The 25,165-nt window shown below is 37.1% G+C and overlaps 1 protein-coding gene across 1 annotated transcript; it reads right to left on the bottom strand.

Annotated features, from left to right (window-relative positions):
- Positions 1-1,297: 1,297 nt before the first annotated feature.
- On the bottom strand, positions 1,298-23,180 carry LOC130100437 (P2Y purinoceptor 3). The gene is made up of 2 exons (XM_056265907.1): positions 23,046-23,180; positions 1,298-2,410 (listed from the first exon to the last, which is right to left on the bottom strand). The coding sequence occupies exon 2, from the start codon at positions 2,385-2,387 to the stop codon at positions 1,410-1,412; it is 978 nt and encodes a 325-aa protein (XP_056121882.1). The 5' UTR covers positions 2,388-2,410; positions 23,046-23,180; the 3' UTR covers positions 1,298-1,409.
- Between the last annotated feature and the right edge of the window lie 1,985 nt (positions 23,181-25,165).

The raw sequence follows: 25,165 nt of genomic DNA, 5'->3' as shown, positions 1-25,165 counted from the left end.
AAATATGTGCAATATTTTTGTTAACTAATACTGTAGATATCACCATACTCCCCCAGGTAATTAATCACACTACATAAAGACATGACATTTTCCATTACAAGTTTTCTGAAATGTTGTTTAAATATGCAAACAATGGCTTTTTTTTATTTTTAAATGTACTCATTTGTGTACATTTCCAGAACCAAAATCTGAACACATGCAGGATAAAGCCAGATTTAAAATGATTGATTCATTTCATTTTTTTTACAAAGGAGAATTTGTATATCTCTTTTTATCAGTCCATAAATCAGAACATACTCCCAACAGTCTGAAAAAAATGTCATCATGTTTTTAAGAATACAATATTATATAAATCAGGCAAATGATATATGAACAAACTAGAAAATAATCTAGAAAGGAATAAAACTAAAGTTTGGAGTATGTAAAGCTGCTGAAGTGGAGATTTCTGGTTGAGTGCAGGCGAAAAAAACGCAAAGCTTTTAAAGATATGTATTTATAATTGAAATACACATGCAAATAGATAAACTGTAATAAATTAAACACTTAAATGTGTATTTTGGATGTTCTTTTGACTAGTCTGAAAGAAGACAAGTTATGGAAGCAAAATAGCCTAAATCTCAAAAGTCCAGTGCATGAAAAAACAATGTATTTGACTGTAGTGTCTTGTATGAAAGGGTTTGTTCACCCAAAAATTTAAATCCTGTCATTAATTACTCACCCTCATGTCGCTCCAAACCTGTAAGACGTTTGTTCATATTCCGAGCTCAAATGATCTTTTTAATATAACCTGAGAGCTTTCTGTCCCTCCATTGACAGCCAATGCAACTACCACTTTCAAGCCCCAGAAAGGTAGTAAAGACATCATAAAAGTAATCCATGTGACTCCAGTGGTTTAAACTCAATTTTATGAAGCGACATGCTTTTTTGGGCCAAAAAAACATAATTTTTCCATTTTATTTACTAAATAATAATCTCTGACACACATTCACGCAACAACGTCTGCTCTTGCGTCAACACAACACACATACAACGTGGTGTTGTCATGAACGTGCATTGGAGATTAACATTTAGTCAATAAAGTGGTCAATTATGGGGGTTTTTTGCACACACAAAGCACTCGATTCACTTCATAAAATTGAGGTGAAACCACTGAAGTCACATGGATTACTTTAATGATGTCTTTACTACCTTTCTGGGGATTGAAAGTGGTAGTTGCATAGGCTGTCAATGGAGGGACAGAAAGCTCTCAGATTTCATTAAAAATAACTTCTTTTGAGTTCCGAATATGAACAAAAGTCTTACGTATTTGGAACGACATGAGGGTGAGTAATTAATGACAGAATTGTCATGTTTGTGTGAACTAAACCTTTCATATACAGTAATATTAGACAAAACCAGGCGTGTTCCAGTCAGATTTTGGCAGTCATGTCTTTCAGTGAGGTGATTTTGAGCAGCAGGCTTCTGGTACTGCGCCTGTACTGCGGCTGGGTGAAGTAGAACAGAATGGGGTCCAAAACACTGTTCATGCTGGCAAAGGGTCTGGTGCTTTTGTACACCACAGCCAGCAGGTTCCTCAGTTCACAGGGGGCCGTGGGAAAAGTCCTCACTAGCAGGTAGAGCGTCTTCGTCATGTGGAACGGCAAAAAGCTGATGGCGAACACCAGCGTTACAATGATGATCATCCTGATGGCTTTATTCTTCTTTTCCGCGGCCGAGACTTCTCTGGCTTCGCCGACCTGCCAGAGAACCCGCGCCATTTTGCAGTACAGCACCACGATCACCAGAAAGGGCACGACGAAGCCCAGGCAGGTCAAGGTGATGCCGTACGGGAAGTATTCTGTTGCACGAACGGGAACGCTCAGGTCGTAGCACACCGTGCGGTTGCGCTGGATGCCGGTGGCGGCGAACTCAAACGTGGGAGCGCAGAGCAAGACGACGGCCACCCAAACGCCAGCGCAGACCAACCATGCCAACCTGCGCCCGCCCTGTTTAGGCCACAGCGTCATCGGATGGCAGATGCCCATGTAGCGCTGGAAGCTGATGCAGGTGAGGAAGAAGATGCTTCCGTGAAGGTTGCTGTAGAACTGAAAGCGAACCAGACGGCAGGTGAAGTCGCCGAACGGCCAGTAGTCCTTGCTGGCGTAGTTGTATATGAGAAGAGGAAGGGAACAGACGTACAGAAAGTCCGCCACGGCTAGATTCAGCATGTAGATCTTGGTCCGCGTCAGTGTGCGCCGTGAGCCCCAGATCCGCAGGATGATAATGAAATTGAGCGGCAGTCCAAAGATGAAGACCAGGCTGTAGACGGATGGGAGGAGGTAGCGCTTGAACTCCTCCTTGTAGGTGCAGGAAGGCAAAGTGGAGGTGGAATGGTTAAGAGATTCCATCTTAATGGATATTGCCTCACATTCTGAAAAAAAAAAAACAGAAATGTTTAGGAGTCAGTGTAGTCATACATGGATAATAATTATTAGATACTAGATTTTTACTTTTTCTGAAGAAAACGTAAGTGGTGGTTGACTGTACGGAAGGGTTATTATAGTTAATCGAAACCAAAACTTAAAAAAAACCCTGAAAAATATACTGAAATACTGAAAAATAAATGTTAACTGAAATCAAACCAAATAATATATATATATAAACTTAAACTTATTTTATTTCAGCTTGTTGCCAAGACAATATTTCTCATTTTCATTTGGTTTATCTTGATGTACTAAAATAACTAAAATTGAAATAAATTAATAAAAACTACATAGACATAATTTTTTTTTTTTTGAATTAACGTTAAATAAAACTAAAATTAAACTGGAAAATGTAAAATACAAATTAATTCAAAATATTAATAAACAATATAATTGTAACGGTTATCAGCTGGAGTGCCCTTGAGAGCCACCTGAGGGCACTCCACATCAGACTATCATTGTTCACTCACAACTACATTTCCCATAATTCACTGCCCGGACTCATCATCCCTGATTATCACATTCACCTGTGTCTCATTATATGGGGTGAACTAAACAATATAATGAGACACAGGTGAATGTGATAATCAGGGATGATGAGTCCAGGCAGTGAATTATGGGAAATGTAGTTGTGAGTGAACAATGATAGTCTGATGTGGAGTGCCCTCAGGTGGCTCTCAAGGGCACTCCAGCTGATAACCGTTACAATAATAGCATATCAGTGATACTAAAATAACACTGCCGTGCTTTCAGTGCATTGCTAGGTGGTTGGTGCTTGCTTTTGGGTATATTTAATTGAATTTACAATAACTGTTTTATTACACAGTTCTCTGGAATACTTCATTCTGTTTTGGCCAACAATGTTAGAGTCTTCTTGGTGTTTTTTTATTGCGGGTTTTAGTTAGTAGTATATGAGACCACTTACCGAAACTGGCCATTATCCCTTATATATTATATTATATTATATTGTCTTTATATTTTATAAATTACATTTTGTTTTATGGGTCATTAAAAATGGTGGACAAACAATTCCCACAAAATACCCCAAATTGATCAAAATTGAGCCAAACATCAAAATCAATAAATTCATATTTTGATCCCTCCCCATCATTACCTGTCCACTGTCCTTTCAATAAAGATTGAAAACAAAGCACTTTGAATTACGCTTATCCATATTATTTCTCAGTAGATGGTTTTTCACAGCTCTGGAGATTGAGTTCTCATTGAGAATGAACTTTAATTGTCTCAGTATGTTTCTCATATAATTTCAGTTGGGAGTAATTAAAATAGACACAAATGAAACAACCACTTGATGTTGAATTCATAGTTCATATTGAAATCTCTGACATATGAATGTTGGCACAGTTTGAGGTATTGCTAATATCTCTTCTGAAATCATAGGAGACATTATTGGAGTCTTTCCCAGGAGAAAAGAAAGTGACTTAAGCAAAGGTCTCCCCTTAATCTCACTGCTGTGTAGAAGAAACACTGATATATAAGATCTCAATGGTGATAGAGAACTTAAAATAAATAGATCCTTAAATGACACTGGTAAATTATTTTCAGAAGTACAGTAGAAGTGTTCCACACACCGCAGCATATGAAGTAAAGAAAGGGGGCGATGGCGTAGCACAAAGTATCCCCAGCTAGAATAACAAATGTGGCCCATTCACATATTTGTCGACCCGTATGAAGCTACCACAATTATTAATCTAAAAACTACTGAGAAAATACAGATGGCAGAGCACTGAATAACATTACATAAAACAAAAAGGCATTACATTCAAAAATTTGTCTCCATATCCATGAAATAAACAAATTTTAGTCCTAGTTAAACAATTTCAGCGGTTTTACCATGAATCCAGACCACCACCACCAAAAAGTAATTGTGTTTGCTTTACTATGAAACACACGCTTATGACCGCTTCACTAACACGTAACACACTTATTGAGACCCGTTTAACAGATGCATAATTTCATGGTAAGTTATAACAGCCTGAACTGGAACCAGTGACAAATAATAACAATACAGAAAAATAATCAACTAACTAGTCCACCAAACATGAAAAAATATATATTTTATCATGCCTTTAGCCTACTTAGCTGCATTTTTCTTGGTGCGGGAAGTTTGTGTCAAATGTGACAAAACAGACTGTACTTAACTAAAATGCTGCTAGTAGCCTAATATCCTAGAAAGTATAAAGCCTATGCACTCATCATATGTGTTTAAAAAAAAAGAGTCTATTTCATCATTAAAATCTATTTTCACATTCATCTTGACTGAGGGGGCAGGATAGCGACGGCCCTGATTCTCTGTGTGCATGGAAAACACATTTGTATAGTCCAAATATAGTAAGTAAAATACAAATTAGAGTGAAAACATAGCTTGTTCAAACCCAATTAGAGTAACAACATTCAATAATGTTGATTTGTAATTCATGCAAGAAGTAAGATAACTAACTGTCAGACTCTCAGGAGCCACTGGGCAAGTTCATTAATCATCCTGCCGAGTTAGAGCACTCAGGCCGTCTACACTGCTATATTTTATAATCTCTGGTGTTGGATAACACTGCATGTTAAGACACAACTCAGATGGTATATACATACAAAGACAGTTTTTTTCCTGGCTCAAAACGAGGCGAGGTGGCAAAATCCTGATCATGTATTGTAATAATAAGATAATAAAATGTGTATTTTTCGTAGACCATCATATAGCCTACGTGTTTCCGACAGTATTTTTGTGGGTGGAGGAGCTCGGTAACTCTAGGGGGGTCCGGGCGTAAACAGAATGAGAACCTGGATCCATCATGCCTTGTTACCACTGTGCAGGCTGGTGGTGGTGGTGGTGTAATGGTGTGGGGGATGTTTTCTTGGCACACTTTAGGCCCCTTAGTGCCAATTGGGCATCGTTTAAATGCCACGACCTAGCTGAGCATTGTTTCTGACCATATCCATCCCTTTATGGCCACCATGTACCCATCCTCTGATGGCTACTTCCAGCAGGATAATGCACCATGTCACAAAGCTCGAATCATTTCAAATTGGTTTCTTGAACATGACAATGAGTTCACTGTACTAAAATGGCCCCCACAGTCACCAGATCTCAACCCAATAGAGCACCTTTGGGATGTGGTGGAACGGGAGCTTCGTGCCCTGGATGTGCATCCCACAAATCTCCCTCAACTGGAAGATGCTATCCTATCAATATGGGCCAACATTTCTAAAGAATGGTTTCAGCACCTTGTTGAATCAATGCCACGTAGAATTAAGGCAGTTCTGAAGGCGAAAGGGGGTCAAACACAGTATTAGTATGGTGTTCCTAATAATCCTTTAGGTGAGTGTATATCGCCAGTTACATAAAATCAGAATCATCCTCGCGTTTTTGGTGATTCCCTATTTATTTTTTATTAATTTTTTTTTTTTAGATTCTTTTTTATATTCTTTAGGTTCTTAGGAGGAAAAAAGATGGCGGCTGGTAGCGGCAGAGTGGCAGGTACTGCTGTCTTACCTCTCCTAAACCATACTGGGAGACCGCCAGGTTATCATAAAATACGACATGAAACTTGGGCGCCTCGGCGATATAAAAACTCTGTTAAAATTAATACGTCCTTACACCACGTTATTTTGGTGATGCACCTGCTTTTTCTGATGGGCTCACAGATATGGGTGAGCTGGAGCTCTACCTCTAAACGTGTGCTTATGGACTCACCTGCAAAACTCGCTGTCGGTGTGCCGGTGGTCTCGTGGAGCCAGTATATCCTATACTCAAACATCCTGGATGATGGTCGAGCGAGGCGTGCAAAAAAAAAAACGCGAGTCCCGAGAAAATGGCGTTCGTCAGCTCCAGTTTGTATCCAGCCTCTCACGGAGACTTCAGATGCTCCAATCACAAAGCCTATGAAGTGACGACTCAACACGGGCGATATGGACTCTCTATGGTGGACGGCACTGATCCTCAACAACTCGTCTTAAGACCGGCGTGCATACTTGGACTTCCAAAAAATACTCTAAATGTTCCGATCCAATCTGACTTGTAATGCTGCCCGAATCATGCACTGTTCCTTCGTTGGCCAGAGGAGAACTGGCCCCCCGACTGAGTCTGGTTTCTCCCAAGGTTTTTTTCTCCATTCTGTCACCTGATGGAGTTTTGGTTCCTTGCCACTGTTGCCTTGGCTTTTGGCTTGCTTAGTTGGGGACATTTAACATTTGATATTCAATAATATTATTGATCTGCCTTACTTAAGGTGGACGTTGACGCAATTTCTTTTAGAAACAAACTTTGTTATATTGTTATATTGTTTTTGTTATATTGTTTTCATGTTATCACTGTGAAGCGCTTTGATACAATCTGTATTGTAAAAAGCGCTATATAAATAAAGGTGACTTGACTTGACTTGACAAAATGAGCTGCGTGGACACTCTACATCTATGTCAACAAAGCCAGGCCCAGCCGTCGTTCTCTGCGCAATCCTCCTTTTGTGCGGAGATGTCCATTCAAATCCTGGACCGAGATCTTTGGACATTGACCAAACGGCTGATTTTGACATCCCGGCGAAGCATGCTGCCTTTACCGGCGCGGGAACTCGAGGTAATATTCCTCCAACAAACATGATGATAACTTCGTGCCTTAAACAGCAGCAGATGAAATTGTTTCAGACTGTAAATCATGCGAGTGTGTTGTGGGACGCTAAAACGAAGCCGAAAGGCATTTTTGGTGGCCACTTGAACATACGTAGCCTTATTTCAAAGACCGAACAACTTGAACATTTATTAACGGACTCAAACATCGACTACTTATGCCTCACAGAGACTTGGTTAACCCCAACAACACCTTTATCTGTTTTTAATATTCCAGGGTATAATGTGTACAGACGGGACAGAAGGAAAGGGAAAGGGGGTGGAGTCCTGATTTATGTTAAAGACAGCATTCAAAGTCAGCAAATAGTTTTTTCAGAAAACAATCTGGAATGCTTGGGGGTAAAAATTACATTATCTCCCCAAATGTATTTTGCTGTCTTTGCAGTCTACCGCCCTCCTACCGCCACAAATGAATTTTATGATTGTCTAAATGTTATACTTAAACAACATGGAAAAATGAAAGTTATTCTTATGGGTGATTTCAATTTAAATTGGCAAGACAAAACGCGTAGGAAAAAGCTTAAAGATATTGCCAAAACTTTTCAGATGATGCAGATAATCCATAAGCCTACAAGAATAACAAAATCTTCCCAAACACTTTTAGATTTAATTTTTACAAATAAACCAGATAGAATTAAAAAGATTTATAACCTTATCACTGGGCTATCAGATCATAATCTTACTTTGGTCTCCAGGAAACTGTCAAAAACACGCTTTAAAAATCTGAATTCGGTGAAGGGGAATTCCATGCCCTTTATCGCTCCAAAGGACATGGCCTTTATTGAAAATGAGATAAAGCAAGTAAACTGGTATGACAAAATTGGTAGTATGCCCTGTGAGCCAGCTAGTGCTGATTTAATGTCAACTATTAAAGACATTATTTTAAAATACACCAAGAAAAGGGGCAAGAAAACAAATAAAAAATATAATCTACCCTGGTTTAACACTAATCTCTGGGAAATAATGAAAAAAAGGGATGCTTCTTTGAAAAAGTTTTTAAAAACAAAATTAAATACATCCGATGCAATTTGGTTTCAGAAAAAAACATTCCACTGAAACTGCATGCTGTTACTTCCTTGAGGAAATTAAAATGAGCCTAGATCAAGGAGGAGTGGTGGGAGCAGTCTTCTTAGATTTACGCAAAGCCTTTGATACAGTGAATCACGAGGTACTGATAAACAAGTTGGGTAAATACGATATTTCAGTAAATGTCCAAAATTGGATAAAATCTTATTTAATAAATCGAAAACAATGTGTGCAAATAAATGGAACTTTGTCAACGTCTCTTGACTCCACTGTGGGAGTACCACAGGGATCAATTTTAGGGCCTCTATTGTTTTGCTTATATATTAATGACCTGCCTTTGATTTGCAAGGGTACAAACATTGTTATGTATGCTGATGATACAGTTTTATATACCCATGGGAGAAGTGCAACAGAAGTAGCCAAAAAGTTATCAGATGTTATGAGTAAGGTCAGTGACTGGTTATATGACTCATGCCTTACATTAAATGTTGAGAAAACTGTAACTATGTTTTTTACAAACCGGTCTAAACTTAATATTTATCCGGAAGTTTTAGTAAGTGGCCAACATATAAAACATGTAGATGCATTTAAGTATCTGGGGGTAACTCTAGACTCGACGCTTAGTTTTAAAGGTCATGTTAAAAATATGTGCAATAAATTGAAATTTAACTTAGTAAATTATAGATACATAAGAAATTCCCTCACCACTGTTGCATCCAGTACATATTTAAATGCAATGATTATTTCCCACCTCTTGTACTGTATTACATCCTGGTCTCAAGCATGTAAGACAGTCATTAAACCCATAGAATCCCTGTATAAAGACTGCCTCAAGATTCATGATAAAAAAACTCGTTATTATCATCACTGTAATATATTGGTCAAATATGAGCTGCTTAGTCTTGACAATTTAATAAAATACTCGAATGTGTCTTTGATACATAAAATCATATATAGTGCTACTGCTCCCCCTCTGAAAAAGTTTGTCACACTATGCTCTGAAAAAACAGAGCGAACAACTAGAAGTGTCACAAGGGGGGAGTGTAACCTCCCTCGTCGTAAAACTAAACTTGGGAGCTCCTCTTTCTCAAGTATCGCTATGAGACAGTGGAATACCCTTCCCACGGAACATATTTTATGCACAGATTTTCACACTTTTTCTGGCTTGTCAAAGAGTTGGTTGCTAAGTAAGCAAGTTTGCACACATTGTTAAGATTGTGTGTGTGTTGTCTATGAATGATTGTCTAGAGTTGAATTGTGCTATAATGTGTTTAAGATGCTGCTATATTGTTTATGTGTTTGTTGGGGAGGGGTGAAACCGAGAGTAAATAGGCTGATGGTCTCCCTGTTTCTGTATTGTTAATCTGTATACCTGTATGATGGACATCACTCTTTTCAAACTCATGTGCAATTTTATTTTAAATTTTAAATTTGTTATACCTGCCCAGGGACTACAGGTGCAAATTAGCAAATGTTGCTACAACCTGGCCCAAGACATATTCTCTTGTTTAACAAGTTTAATGTTTATTGTGCATTGTCCCTGTTTCAAATAAAATAATTTCCTTCCTTCCTTCCTTCCTTCAAATTGTTTTAAGCAGGGCATTTGTCCGGTTGGGCAAGTAGATACAATTCTCTTTGAGAAAGCAGTGGAGTGGGTTTTTTGTGTAAAGATGTTTAACAGACAGACGTGAGAAAAGATGTTGGGACGTTGAGGACACCATATAAATGTTTGGGTTTAAAATTCTGGGGCTGTGTGCATAAAGCTGCTCAGTAAGGGGCCATTCACACAGAACGTTTTTGCTTTGAAAAGACACACAGGCAGGGACAGTCCAAACGGCTGGTGGCAATGGTGGAAACTTGACAGCAGCTCAAGGAACCAGAGGCTTGGCATAGATGTAACCAGCACTAGGCACTAGAGTGGCTTGCCAGGACAGGAGAGTCGATGACCAGGGTAGAACAGGAATCAACACAAGACAAGACTCAAAAAGACAAGACGACAATAACAGAAACAAAAAACGGACAACTATGACTAGAGAAAACAAAATAGACTAAATAATAACTGGAGCTAGTAAAGGGAAAAATAAAGTAAATAAAATAAATATTTTCTAGAAATAAGTAACTGGAACATACAAACAAAAATAAATAAAAATAAATTTAGCACTGACTGACAATATTTGTGAGAACCGCATACACACCAAACCAGCAAAGACATGAGGGAAAGAGGCACAATATAAAGGGAACAGCGCATGAGGATCAGGTGAAAACAATCAAGCAAGCGTTTACACTTGGCATTAACATGCGATCATAGTGATCCGATCTAGCATATCGGATCGTAAGCCAATCAGGACACGGTGCGTTTACACCTGTCCACATCAAGTGGCTTCTGTATCTGGATAAAAGATCGGATGTCGGATTACCGCGAAAAAAAAAAAAAAAGGATGGCTCTGGGTCAAAGTCGACCTGAAGTGGTGGGTTTTCTTTTAAAAACAGTTTTCAGTCGGGGTACATTTTACAAATCTCGCAAAATGAGGAGGATGAAGAGGCTGCACGTACTAATAATGAGGATAGATCGCACTCGACTGTATCGCAAAACCACACAGCTTCATGCAGCAACTCCTGGAGAGAGGAGGGGGAATAATGACAGTGGGCCGGGTTTTGTGTGACGTCCACCTGTGAATGCAGACACGATGGCTGGATTGCGTTTACATTACACTGAGATCCGATCACAATGCGTCCCTCCGAACCTGGACACACTGATCGGATAAGATTCCGATCAGAAGCGCGTTTACACTTGTCTTTTTAATGTGTATGTGGACAACATCCGGATACAGGTCGCATGTCAATGCCAAGTGTAAACGTAAGGAGGTGGAACAAGAGTTTGATGCCGAGAAGGCTTTTGATTTAGTCAATTGGCTTTTTAGTCAAGAGTGTTCTTTCAAAGTTTAATTTCCATGCAAGTAATTCAAAACATATAGGCCTAATCTTGTCCTTCAGCAAGAATTAAAATAAATGGTAATCTGTCAGGGAGCATCACATTGGGTAGGGGTGTGAAGGGTGGCCCTCTGTCCCCTCTCCTCTTTGCATTGTTTATTGAACCCTTGGGATAGCGGATTAGGCAAATTTCAAAAATAAAAGGTATATATTAAAGAAGATGAGCACTTTTTGCCGACGACATATTGGTGTATTTAAAGGATCCAACTGAGTTGTTGGTTGAGCTAATGGAAACATTAAAAATCTTTGGATCCCTTTAATATTTTAAAAACACAATATTGACTTTTGAACTTCAATCCACCGAAATAAAATAAAAAATAAACTATTGCTTAAAATGGGATCTTAAATTTATTAAATATTTTGGAATACATATCTCCAAAGATATAAAGGACTTAGAAATACTTAATTATGGTCCCATTTATAAAATAAAATAAAATAAACATTGCAAGATGGAATTTACTACCTTTTTTAAAATATGAGATCTAGAATTGACTCACTCAAGCAAAACATCTATTTCAGTCTTTACCTATTGCCTTGCCCAAAAAAACTATTTACAGAATGGGACACATTGATTTCCAGATTCATATGGCAGGGTAAGAGACCAAGGGTGAAATTTAAAATTGAAGATATTGAGAGTGGTTGGTTTGGGGAGATTCCTATACAAGCGAAAATTGCATATGAAAATCTAATAAAAAATAAAACCAATGTATTAGGGTAACTCTAACATTTTGGTATGAGGTTATTAAGGAGTATAAAATAAAAGAGTTTGTGAAAGTACTGAAATGGAGTACATTTGACTTTAAACCAAATACGTTAGATATGCGTTTCAAAATATGGTATAGGAAAGGAATTACTGCCTGTTGTTCAATAATGGATAAAAGACAATTATTAGACTTTCAATCTTTGAAAGAAAGATTCATTGTAGAATCTAAGAACTTCTTCAGATATCTACAATTGCGACAACATTTCTATTAGAAAATTTTAAAAATGTCTGACGAAGATCCAAACAAGATTGCTTTAGTACTTAAAATAATCCCCTCAGCGTGTAATGCTCAACCAATGGAGAAGACTATTACTAAATTCTATATTTTCAAGGAGATTATTCTTTATGTACAGTCGTGCCCAGAATTAATCATACCCTTGGTAAATATGATAAAAAATGGCTGTAAAAAATAAATCTGCATCGTTTATCCTTTTGATCTTTCATTCAAAAAATTGGCAAAAATCTAACCTTTCATTGAAGTAAAAGAATTGAAAATGGGGGGGAAATCACATTATAAAATAAATGTTTTTCTCCAAAACACGTTGGCCACAATTATTCATACCCCTATAATTTTTTATGAATAAAATATCTCTGAAGTATATTCCCATTAATGTTTACCTTTTTTAGCACACCAGGGTGACTAGGAACGTGAAATTGTCCAGCTATGACTTCTTGTTTCACAGGAGTTTAAAAATGAGGAAGCACAAAGGCCAAATTCCCTTAATCATCCATCACAATGAATAAAACCAAAGAACATAGTTCTGATGTGCATCAAAAGATTGTTGAGCTTCACAAAATAGAAAGTGTATGTAAGAAAATAGCTAAAGAATTGAAAATCCCTATTTTGGCCATCAGGGCAATAATTAAGAAGTTATAATCAACTAAAGATGTTACGATTCTGCCAGGAAGAGGACGTGTGTCTATATTTTCTTAATGGACAGTGAGGAGGATGGTTTGAGTGGCCAAAGACTCTCAACTAGTCTCTGCAATTATCCATCTGTGATCGTTGGAGTCTTGGGGTTTAGAAAGCCTATTTAAAAAAAATATCAAACAACCCCTACATCACCACATGTTGTTTGGGAGGTTTTCAAGAAAAATGCTCCTCGCACATCCTAAAACAAACTCCAGCATATTCAGTTGTCAGACACGACTGGAACTTCAAATGGCACAGGTTTCTGTGGTCAGATGAAACTAAAAAAGAGCTTTTTGGCAGCAAACACGCTAGATGGGTTTGGGGCACACAAGGATAAAAAGTATCCCATGTGTACAATTTAATATACCATTGGATCTTTAATGTTGGGGTCCTATTTTTCTGCTGGAGGTCCTGGACTTCTTGTTCAGATACATAGCATTGTGGATTCTATCAAATATCAACAGATAAAAAATCAAAACCTGACGCCTTCTGCTATAAATCTTATAATGGGCCGTGGTTGGATCTTCTATCAGGACAACGATCCAAAACAAACATCAAAATCAACACAAAAATGTGTTAGGGAGTACAAAATGAAGCTTCTGCCATGATCGTCCCAGTTCCCTGACCTGATGAGTGGAGTGAACTGGAGAGAAGAAGAACCAACATGGATCTGGGAATCTGAAGGATCTGGAGAGATTCTGTATGCAGGAATGGTCTCTGATCTCTTGTCAGGTGTTCTCCAAACTCATCAGGCATTATAGGAGAAGACTCAGAGCAGTTATCTTGGCAAAAGGAGATTGCAAAAAGGTATTTAATAAAAGGGTATGAATAATTGTGGCCAACGTGTTTTGGAGAAAAACATTTATTTTATAATGTGATTTCCCCCCCACTTTCAATTCTTTTACTTCAATGAAAGGTTAGGATTTTGCAATTTTTTTTAATGAAAGATCAAAAGGATAAATAATTCAGATTTATTTTTTACAGCCATTTTTGATCATATTTACCAGGGGTATGATTAATTCTGGGCACGACTGTATATTAAGGAGAGGTCGGAGAAGGAAAGCAGTTTGGTAATAACAATTGAGGATTGGGAAAAAATATGTAAACTATGGGCAACTTCCCACTCCATTTTTTTTAGGTAGCACAAATATTTGGAGACAGTGTGGCACTCAGGATGGCAACCACTTTCACATATTTTGGGATTACCCTAAGATGTTTTTGGAAAGATATACATATACTAAAGATTAGGCACTTCAATTGATTGCAGTTTTGAGGTACTTTATTATGCCGTTGGTTTCCTGGGAAAGGAGGAACAAACATACGTATAGAATAATTCTTGCTTCTTGCCATAACTAGATGCTGGTATAAACCTAATCCTCCACAAATAAAGGATCGGATTGATGTCTTAAAAAGTATTTTCAATATGGAGAAAATTGCATTTTATGTGAATTTTCAGAAGGATTTGTTTGTTGATTTCTGGTCCAAATGGATTGAGTATAAACTCCTATTGAACCAAATACCTTTTTGATATAGATTGAATTTTTTTGTTTGTTTGTTTTTGTCTTTTTTAATTATGAGTGATGCGACTACCTCCCCCTTCTTTTGTAAATAGTTTCTGTGTTGAAACTGAGAATAACTTAAAGAGATGCATTGAGGTGTTTTGTATTATGAAGAACTTGTCACTGGAGGGTTTTGCTATTCCTGATTAAGGAATATTTTTGTAAACTGGTAAAGGTGTAAAAGTGACAAATGTGAACAGATTTGAATTGTATCCCTCAGCAATAATAAAAAAAATAAAATAAAATAGAGGAAACCACACACTCTCCAACATGAAAATGTGTTTTAGACCTGCATAATAGTGGAATTTGTATAAATGTGATCCATAGTTGAACAAACAAGTGAAATCCATTGATATATTCATTTATTGCAATTAATGGGTTAATCGTGGGGTGACAACAACTTATTAATAAAATCTAAATGTAAACAAATGAATCAACAATGAATTTCATTAATATTACTTGGATATGTGTTTCTGCAGAGAACTTTTCAGTAAAGTCACTTTACGTATGACTATACATACAGAATGTACATATGAATATGCACATCCAGCCGGTTGTTATCGCTGAATATGATGCTATTACGTCATTCCCTTGCAGACTCACGATTGGCTGATTCATTTTTACTACATCACAGTAGTTCTTATTCCACAACACTTACGTGTGATCTAACTAAGTCAGCACTTAAGAATCAGTCTTTGACTTTGCTGAATCTTTTACTCTTAGAAAAGTCCTACTTTTTACTGTGAATTTTTTGACTCACAATACAAAACTTAAGCTATTCTCACACAAACTTCGATATATAATAAGCAAACGTGCTCTGTACATGAGGTCTCTGTACTGATTCCCCACAAAGAGGCATTTGTTTGTCTACATGTTCTACACTTCCCCATAATCTTAAGGGTTATACCCCCGGTTTCACAGACTAAAATGCATGTTTCAGGCGGTTTTAACTGAAAGCAACTTGCACTGGAATATCTTAAAATATATCAGTGCCATTGTTTTGTCTCAAAATGCACATCAGTAATGCACGTTTATAAAAGCTACTTAAATGTCCTAATTAAACTAAGGCCTAATCTTGGCTTAATCTAAGCCCTGTCTGTGAAACCTGGCCATAAAAGTCCATATTTATGTCCATAAAATCAAAAATAAAGCCTACTAAACATAATTATTCACAGAAACAGCTTAAATGAGCCATTATTTAGACCCAATGAGCTGCTGGTTGTCCCTGTCCTGATGACATTTCATTTTTATTTCTGATAATCTATTTTACTGTAAACTTATTATCAGGGGCAAAAACTTGTTTTTACTTAGTATGTTAAAATACATGCTAAATGTAGAACTCTTGGACCATTCATGCATCAATTTCTTAGTCACAATGTTGTTAATGGAAAATGTAGTTTACATTGAGTTACATAAAACAATAAAAAGATTTCATTGCACAATTACTATTAGTAGAGTCCTGCTGATCATGTGAGAGACGCTTGCTAAAGACACAGGAAAAGAAAGCGTTCACATTCCTCTTTTACTCCTTTCAGTTCCCATTTTGAATGAGTTGGTTCATATTCAAATGAGGTGCCCTATCAAAGAATGCAAAGAATTCACTAGAACGGTGATAAAATACTCCTCAATGTCTCCATTCACAAGGTTTTGTGAGCTTTTATGTCCAAATTATAATTTTATTTGTTATTTAAAGAGAAACTTGGCTATGCTGAAAAGCCATTCACATAAGCTTCTGAAACTACTGAAATCCATGTTGCAAATTTTTAAAACTTTAATTAAATTTGATCCTATCAAAGTAAAAGCTTTAATTTCCAGTTATATCAACATTGCACATTACTGCAGGAAATGGCATCAGTAAATGTGAATTTTTACATAGTACCTAATTTTCACAAGCTGATCTAAACTATGATTAATAAAAGCATTGCTGCAGTGAACACTTAACGTTCTTCTATTTCATCACTGAGTCTGACAAGCTTATGAAGAAGTGTTGTGCAACATACATGAGACATTCTGTTTCACAAGAGTGTCTCTTTGTCTAAGTCCACGTGTGTGTGTGTGTGTGTGTGTGTGTGTGTTTGTGCCTGCCCAGTAGTAACACCTACAAGGTATTTAGCAGATGCCTTTAATCCAGAGATCTTTGCAGTAGTGTGATTGCACAGATAGTCCATCTTGAGTAACCGTTGCTAAAGTGCCTGATTGACCTGGTAATCATCACTCGAGCCCTGCACCCCAGGTCATCTCACTGATCCTCATCAGGTCTTATTCATTCATCTCATAGGCAGATGGAATGAAAGCAGCATGCTGGATTTGTCTAGACAGGTTCAGCAACACACATCCGACTATTCAGAAAACCGGCCTCGGGTGGGATTGAGCTAAAACACTGAGTTTTCGAAAAGAGGAATGTTTCAAATCCAAGCACAATGGTTTTCTGTCATGTTTTTTAGGTAACACAATTTTTGTTTAAGTTTTCTCATATTTATGCAATATATTATATTAAAATTGTATAAGTTTTGTATCTTTTTGTATCTAAGTGACTACAGTGGCTCTATCTTTAAGTTTATCAAGCGACGAGAATACTTTTTGTGCGCAAAAAACAAACAAAAATAACGACTTTATTCAACTATTCATTTCCTTCTCTGTTGGCCTCGAGATTTCGCGTAGTGTAACAGCGCAGCGCTTCTGTTATACGTCACACACATGACCAGCGTCGGCCAATAGTGACCCTACGTGTGACGTACAACACAGAAGCGTTGCGCAGTTACACTACGTGAACTATCTCGCGGCCCACAGAGAAGGAAATAAATAGTTGAATAAAGTCGTTATTTTTGTTTGTTTTTTGCGCACAAAAAGTATTCTCATCGTTTGATAAACTTAAGATTGAGCCACTGTAGTCACTTGGACTATTTTAACGATGTCTTTAACTTTTCTGGGCCGGCAAGTTGCGATCCCTTAGAAGCCTATGGAGGAGTGATCCAGCTCTCAGATTTAATCAAAAATATCTTAATTTGTTTTCTGAAGATGAACGAAAGTTTTACGGGGTTGGAACAACATGAGGGTGAGTAATTACAGACAGAATTTTCATTTTGGGGTGAACTAACCCTTTAAAGGTGCTGTTAGACATCTGGGAAAATGCTAACTTTAGCCTGATAGCAGTAAAAGCGTATGTCCCACCCTCCCTGGCTGCAAATCGCCGTCCAAAGCTACGCTTCCTGAGACCATGAACGCGCACAGCCAAGAAGACCGGAGACAACGTTACTGCAATACATCTTGTGTCATTCACCGGTGAGAAAACTTTATAGTACAGTGAGTAACACTACAATACCAAACGTAAACACATTCTTATAAACAGAATTAGATGCAGCAAGTTTACGGTTTGTTTAGCTGAGAGATGAGAGTCTGCTCTGATGAAGATATATCGTAGATCCTTTGCAAGTGCCACTTGTTGTCGGTTCAGAAAGAAAGTTAGGTTGTTGCTGCTTGCCTGCCATTCTCGCTCTGTCTGCACAGCGTACGTGAACGCGCTGATGACTTATTATGTCTGCGTGAACAGCCTGCGTAGTGGTATGCAAACACACGTTGACTGACAGGGAACACATGCTATAATAGGACCTTTCAGACCGAATGCAACGATTGAACGAACGTTCTATGATCCTACGCCTTCCACAGACGACATACATTTATAAAAATACATTTAGACCGCTTAACAGAGTGATTGCTATCAGGAGGAGACTTTCAAGCAGCATAACAAAAAAAAAATTCTGAGCACCTTTGAGACACCTTTGAGACTTAACACACATAAAGATGGTTTCCATCGACTGGAGAGCAGATTCTAGTCTTTGACAGTCAGAGAGGAGCACAAACCTAACGACTGAGTCAGTCCACTACACAACACACATAACGACTGATAAGTCACGGCGGGACATAAGCCAAAATCACCGATACCAAGTCTGTATGATTTCTTTTGTCTGCCAGGCAAAAACTGTAGATTAAAAGATCATAATTTTACGGTGGCCGAGAGAGCTCAACGCGATGCAACTGAAGCAAACACATGCAAATAGAAAAAAACACATGCAAATAGAAAAAAATGTGTGCAAATAGAAAAAAAACACCTGCAAATTAAAGAAAAACATCATCATCAGTTTCACAACACACGTTTACTCCAAATACAGAAACGCGCTGCAAAAGTTCACAACACAACCAAATACAGAAACGCGCTGCAAATAACACAGACCACAACGGAAATGTTTCCAGGGGAACCAAATAAGTGACGAACCCGGCTGGGACGTGCTTATTGCTCGTGAGCTTCCCTATGCCATACTCCCTTCGAAGGGGAGACGGCAGAGCCCTTAAAGTGGGACTTTGGAGTGAGCAGGGCTCTAGTGTGCTGTTATGTAGCCGTGTGGAACGCACTTGATGAAGGAGCAACGAAAGACAACATAATTCCTCATTATTTTCACCTGGGATGTTCCCATGACAACGCAGCACGGCGTCCATCAGCTGAAGAGCTGTTCTTACCACAGAAATATAATGCTGTTAAAATAACGGTTGCAAATACATTTTTATTTTTACTTTACAAAAAAGCTTTTAAAATATGCGTGTATGTGTCTCAACTTTAAAACTTTGGACCCTACATTACCTAACATTTCTTATGAAACTTTTCTTTATGAAACAATGAAACAATTTGTACAGTGTAACTGATAAAAGATAAATATCTTTCCTTCATGTTCTTCTTCTCTATCTTTTTTATGTATTTATTTTAGTTTTCAGCTCATTGTTCTTTTCTCATTTGTATTCTGATGACATTGAACATATTGTTAATACATTTTGTATATTGTATACAAGGTGTATGTCATACAAATGTAATCTCTGTATGTTTTGCAAAAATAAATAAATACATAAAGTAGAATTTTAAGCTGTAAGCACCAGCACACATAGATTTATGGATATCTATGCCAGCACGTTTCCCCTGGAAACATTTCCGTTGTGGTCTGTGTTATTTGCAGCGCGTTTCTGTATTTGGGTGGTGTTGTGAGTATTTGGAGCACACGTGTGTTGTGAAACTGATGAAGATGTTTTCTTAATTTGCGGGTGTTTTTTCTATTTGCATGCGTTTTTTTTCTATTTGCATGCGTTTTCGGTAACACTTTAGAATACGGTTCCTTCGTTAATGAATAACTACACAGGAACAAATGAGTAACACAATATTAACAATCTAGTAACTACTATTAACTAACAAGAAATTCTGATTAACGAATTAGTAAGTAACAGCGCACAGATGAAAGTGGTAGTTCACTATTAACTAATTGGTAACTACTATTTTTTTTATGCTTCCAAGAGAACTACTGAAGAAGAATAATAGTTCATGCAAAACTAATCAATAACTAATGCAGGACAAATGACTAGCACTACATTAACATTAATAACTGCTGTAAACAAATACATAAGGTTTATCAATATGTAATAGCATAGCAGACTTATGATTTGGGAAATAATTAGCCTATGCTCTCTCCTAGAGAACTATTTATCAACTGAATAATTTTAAAGAAATGGCTTTTTAAATGCAGTTGTCGGGACCTTACTTGTCCTGTAGTGATTCAATGCCAGTCCAGAGGAATGCCAGAAAATTGGCCAGAGTCACGGTGACGGCTGGAACATAATGAGTTATCGGCCATCCAAATACCATATACAGTGATTTTATTATTTAACCTATACCTCAAAATTTTTTTTTTATTAATGTCTCCTACCTCATACATGTGTGCAAATATCTTGTGAAGGATTAGAAGATTCTACACTTTAGGATTGGCTTTTCATGTAAGAATCATGATAACTAACTAGTAATGACTCAAGTGTTACTACATAGTTCTAAAGGAATTACTAATTATTTGGATCCGTATTCTAAAGTGAAGATCATGGTAACTAACTAGTAATTACTCAAGTGTTACTACATACTTCTATTGGAATTACTATCTAAAACTTCACCAAAAACCTCAAAAGCTTAAAAGAATTAGTAATTCCTTTAAAAGTATGTAGTAACACTTGAGTCATTACTAGTTAGTTACCGTGATCTTCACTTTAGAATACGGATCCAAATAATTAGTAATTCCTTTAGAAGTATGTAGTAACACTTGAGTCATTACTAGTTAGTTACCATGATTCTTACAGTAGTTCTCTGGGAAGCATTAAAAAAAAGTAGTTATTGATTAGTTAATAGTGAACTACCACTTTCATCTGTGCGCTGTTACTTACAAATTTGTTCATCAGAATTTCTTGTTAGTTAATAGTACTTACTAGATTGTTAATATTGTGTTACTCATTTGTTCCTGTGTAGTTATTCATTAACGAAGGAACCGTATTCTAAAGTGTTACCGCGTTTTCTTCTATTTGCATGCGTTTTCTTCTATTTGCATGCGTTTTTTTTTTTTATTTGCATGCGTTTTCTTCTATTTGCATGCGTTTTCTTCAGTTGTTGCGTGTTGAGCTTTCTCGGCCACCGTATAATTTAGCAAATCTCTAACCCAAATATAATGTGGTTGCATTTTCATTAGCAAAAAAAAAAAAAAGGTGTTTACATTTGAGTCCTTGCAGTCATAGTTATGGTCAAAAATAGACAGCAAATCCAAGAACGCAGCTGGAGTTTGTCATAATTATGGTAGAATGTGACATGAATCTAAACTGCATTAATGTAACAATGTTGACTGAGACGGTGCAGCTTCAAGGCGCAGAACGGAGAGGGAGTGGTGGTTATGGCTGTTGATTTTGGCAAACACAGAAAGCTGACAGCTGTCTGATGGCTAGACCCCAATCAGGACTCATTTGTGTTAAGAGCGCTGTAGCCTATATGAGGTTCTGTTTAACTGTGAGTACATGTATTCTTGTGACGCTTGTGCAAATATCTCCAGGGGTGGTAACAGAACGTTTGAGAACCAGAGAGCAGCAACCTGAGACAACAAGTCTTAATTTAGCTGTTACTTCATATCACAAGCTCTTATGCAAATTTAAGACATATTTCTGACTTATAGTATTAAAGAAAGAGAGCAGTGTGGTTTCATTTTCATGTTCAAGGCATTTATTATTTTCCGAACACCCTCTTCCACACCTTTTTTTCTGGGAAACTTGTCACAAAGCGTTTGTTACAAATAGACTTGCTAAACAAACAAAACAACTGTTGCAATGAAAAATGGAAAAATATCCTGTCAGGTCTTGAAAATGCATTTGACCCATTAATTTTGCAATTCCTTGCATTGACAATAACATCTCAAACTCTGTGATCCCTGGTTATACAACATAAACAAGTGACATAGTGTCCATGTGTGGCCATTAAAATAGAAGCAGATATACTAGTAAGAGGGTTGTTCACCTTGCACGCATTTATCATACCCAGTCATACTCAGTGTCAGGTGCAAAAATAGCACACTAAAGCATGGGTTTGCTTGCAAGCAACATTAAGCGGTGACATTTCCCTACAGCAAAACTGCAACAAACAAATATCTGTGGAACAGTTTTGACAAGGAAAGTCATGTTTCTGAGTGGGACATGGTTCTCTTTTATCTTTTCCTAGAGATTGGCTTGTTTTTTCTCTCTGTTGAGGATACAAACTGCCCTTGGCACCACTGGCTGTGGTTGCTATGAATTTAAGGTCAAAGTATATATATAAAAAGAGGCTATTGAAGATTCTGATCTGGATCAACAATCTCTTGCGATGTTTTCTTCTCAACACACACACACACACACACACACACACACACACACACACACACACACACACACACACACACACACACACACACACACACACACACACACACACACACACACACACACACACACACACACACACACACTTCTACCCACACCATGATGTTATATCCCCTAATGAGACATCAGTGTCTGTCCATGTGCATGAAAAGAAACACAGAAGCCATTCACTAAAGCATCACTAACCTACTGGAATCCACACTGCAAACAATGGCTTACAGTGGAATCCTGCATCATACTTCCACAGAGCTGTTTATACAGATGTTAATGTCTATCAGAATGATAACTTTTACTTGATAATGATAATGATATGACACTGCATTGGTGTACTAACTGGACAAAATAAATAAAAGTGACAGATGGTGTGAAGCTGAAACTGTAAACCAATCAATAAATTATTTACTAAGTCAATAAATGGATTTCACAGCCAATAGTTAACATTTGAATACATAAGGATTTAACCTAAAATCTATGACAAAAAAAAAAAGCTAAACATTTTTATCAAGACATATTTTTTTCCATGGAATTAGTTTTTCATTTTAACATTAGGCCAATATAAAATCCGAATTATGGATATAAAATCTGAATAGGTAACAGATGTTGGTAATTATAACTAGTTATGGGTAGACTTATTTGTAATCGTTTGTTATTGTAAATAAAACCTGTTTATTTTATGTGTCACTGTTTTATACTTATTTCTGTCCATAGGGTATTTCTATATTAATTTTGAAACACTAGGACATTTTTTATATCATAAACCTCAATTAGGGCAAACATTAATTAGTATCTGCATGCGTAAATAACTAAAAATCACCATGCATGCCCAGAATAAGAAGCTGATGTAGCCTATGTTATTAAACTGCTCATTTCATGCCAATGGATTACAAATATCGTTAAAAACAAAGTGTACACGTGTTTTAATTGCTTCCTAAACTTACCTTTGCATCCACTCTTTAGTTATTTCCGTCTTGATCATCGGTAAATAAAAACTCTGTATGCGAAGCAAAAGTGAATCTCCTCAGACAGACGAAGAAAAGTGAAGAAGCGAAAAATTCTGCACTGCTCTCTTCTGCTTTTTCTGCTTGCGCGTCATCATTACCGCCCCCGTCTCATTAATATGAATCACGTAACGTTACGTCCAGCCCATTAGACTTATCTGATTGGCTGAAAGACGTTGACAAGTGCTACATAATTCATTCATTCATTCATGGTAGTGGACATGTCACAAATGCTGTCTATAGAGCTTGTTTATGTAATTGTGTGTAAAACACCAAATACAATGTTTTGGAAACTGAAAACAGAATTTGAAAAAATTGCTGAAAATTTCTGTAGCTATGTCTATACTATATAGAGCCTTTGACACATAAGGCTTAGGTATCAATTATATGGGGAAAGCTGCGGAGCAAAGATAAAAAGATTTATAGGCTATAGCTCAAATTGCCCCTAAGTTAAAACGGCGGCTACAGTGTTTGGTTAGCATAATAAACCATTAATATCAACAAACAAACTATCAGTCAACAAATTATTCTTTTGTAGCTTACATGATTTTGGGTGGCTTCTCTCTCTACACACACACACACACACACACACACACACACACACACACACACACACACACACACACACACACACACACACACACACACACACACACACACACACACACACACACACACACACACACACACACACACACACACACACACACACACACACACACACACACACACACAAAAGGTTTAAACAAAGTTTCACAGCTGTTCTGACTAAGCTGCTGACTAATATTACACAGTAGGCTATTGCAGGTTTATTAATTTTATGTGAATCCATGCAAACTCGCTCATGTTTTTGCTCATTAAAGGTGAAGAACAAGTGAACAAGTTAAGGCATAACCACAGGCATGACAATACTTGGGTAAAATCTGATACTTAGAATATCCAGAGATGTCCTTTAACCAACACTAGATTCACTAAATGCCATTTATTACACAGTATTTCTTACTGCATAACAAGTGTAGGATAAATATAGTCATATTACCACCTCTATATTTTATACTTGATTTTTGAATCAAAACAAACTGATCGTTTCTTTTCACACAAATTATGTTGCTCCGAAAGTATATATATAAAAAAACGAACATGGCAAGTGTAGACAAAACTTGGCAAAAGAAGACTGCAAGAGGTTTGAAAATGTCATTCTATAATTTATATAATGCAAGAGGTATGAAAATGTCATTCTATAATTTCCAGTGAACTGGAGCAAATATTAATCAGAGGCTGGCTCATATGTGTCACATTTATTTTAAAGAAATGAATCCAGTAATGCTTGTTTAACTGTAAGAGGTTTTGGATACATGCAGATTCGAGTGAACCTATTAAACAAAATGTTTCATTAGGAATGATATTGTTTTTATATTGTTTTATAAAACTGTATGGTAAAAATATATCTTAAAAGTAAATTTTAAAGTAAAAGTAAAATGGTGTGCTTGTATTTCCTTGATTTTTAGCATCAGACATGACATTCCATGAACATGTCACAATTTTACAGAAGTCGGGAGAGAAACACTTTCCTGGTGGCACTTCAAAGTTAATACTGAATCAAAATAATTTTGAAATGGTTTAATAGCAGTAGGCCTATTTGGTTACGGTTACACTTGAAATAGTTACAAAATGTATGAGATGATAAAACACAGTTAATTGTACCCAAATTGTTACCTGAGAGATAGTTAAATGGATAAAGTGAGCAGAGAGATGGAAGGGAGAGCTCAGGTAGAGAGGAAGAACAAAGTCGCCCAATAAGAAGAAACAAAGACATGAGGTGGCAAGGAAAGAGTGTCCCAAGAAAGGGACCCAGAGGAAAATAAGAGCCAAAGAAAAGAGTGCCCAAGAAAAAGAGACCAGAGCAACCGTTGAAATCTTCTTTTATTCCTTGACCATACCCAGAGGAAAAAAAAATTAGATCTCTTTAACATCTCAAATGTTTCTCAGATATGAGGTTACTTTAACATTAAATGGAAACATTTGCTTCAGTGTCCGGCTTCTCACACTTGTCTCCTTAG

The sequence above is a fragment of the Rhinichthys klamathensis genome, unplaced genomic scaffold (assembly GCF_029890125.1).
Source record: "Rhinichthys klamathensis goyatoka isolate OS25496 unplaced genomic scaffold, OSU_Roscu_1.1 h1tg000242l_1, whole genome shotgun sequence".
NCBI classification, from domain to species: domain Eukaryota; kingdom Metazoa; phylum Chordata; class Actinopteri; order Cypriniformes; family Leuciscidae; genus Rhinichthys; species Rhinichthys klamathensis.
The sequence above is the reverse complement of the archived record's forward strand: the minus strand, read 5'-3'. Positions and strand labels throughout refer to the sequence as shown.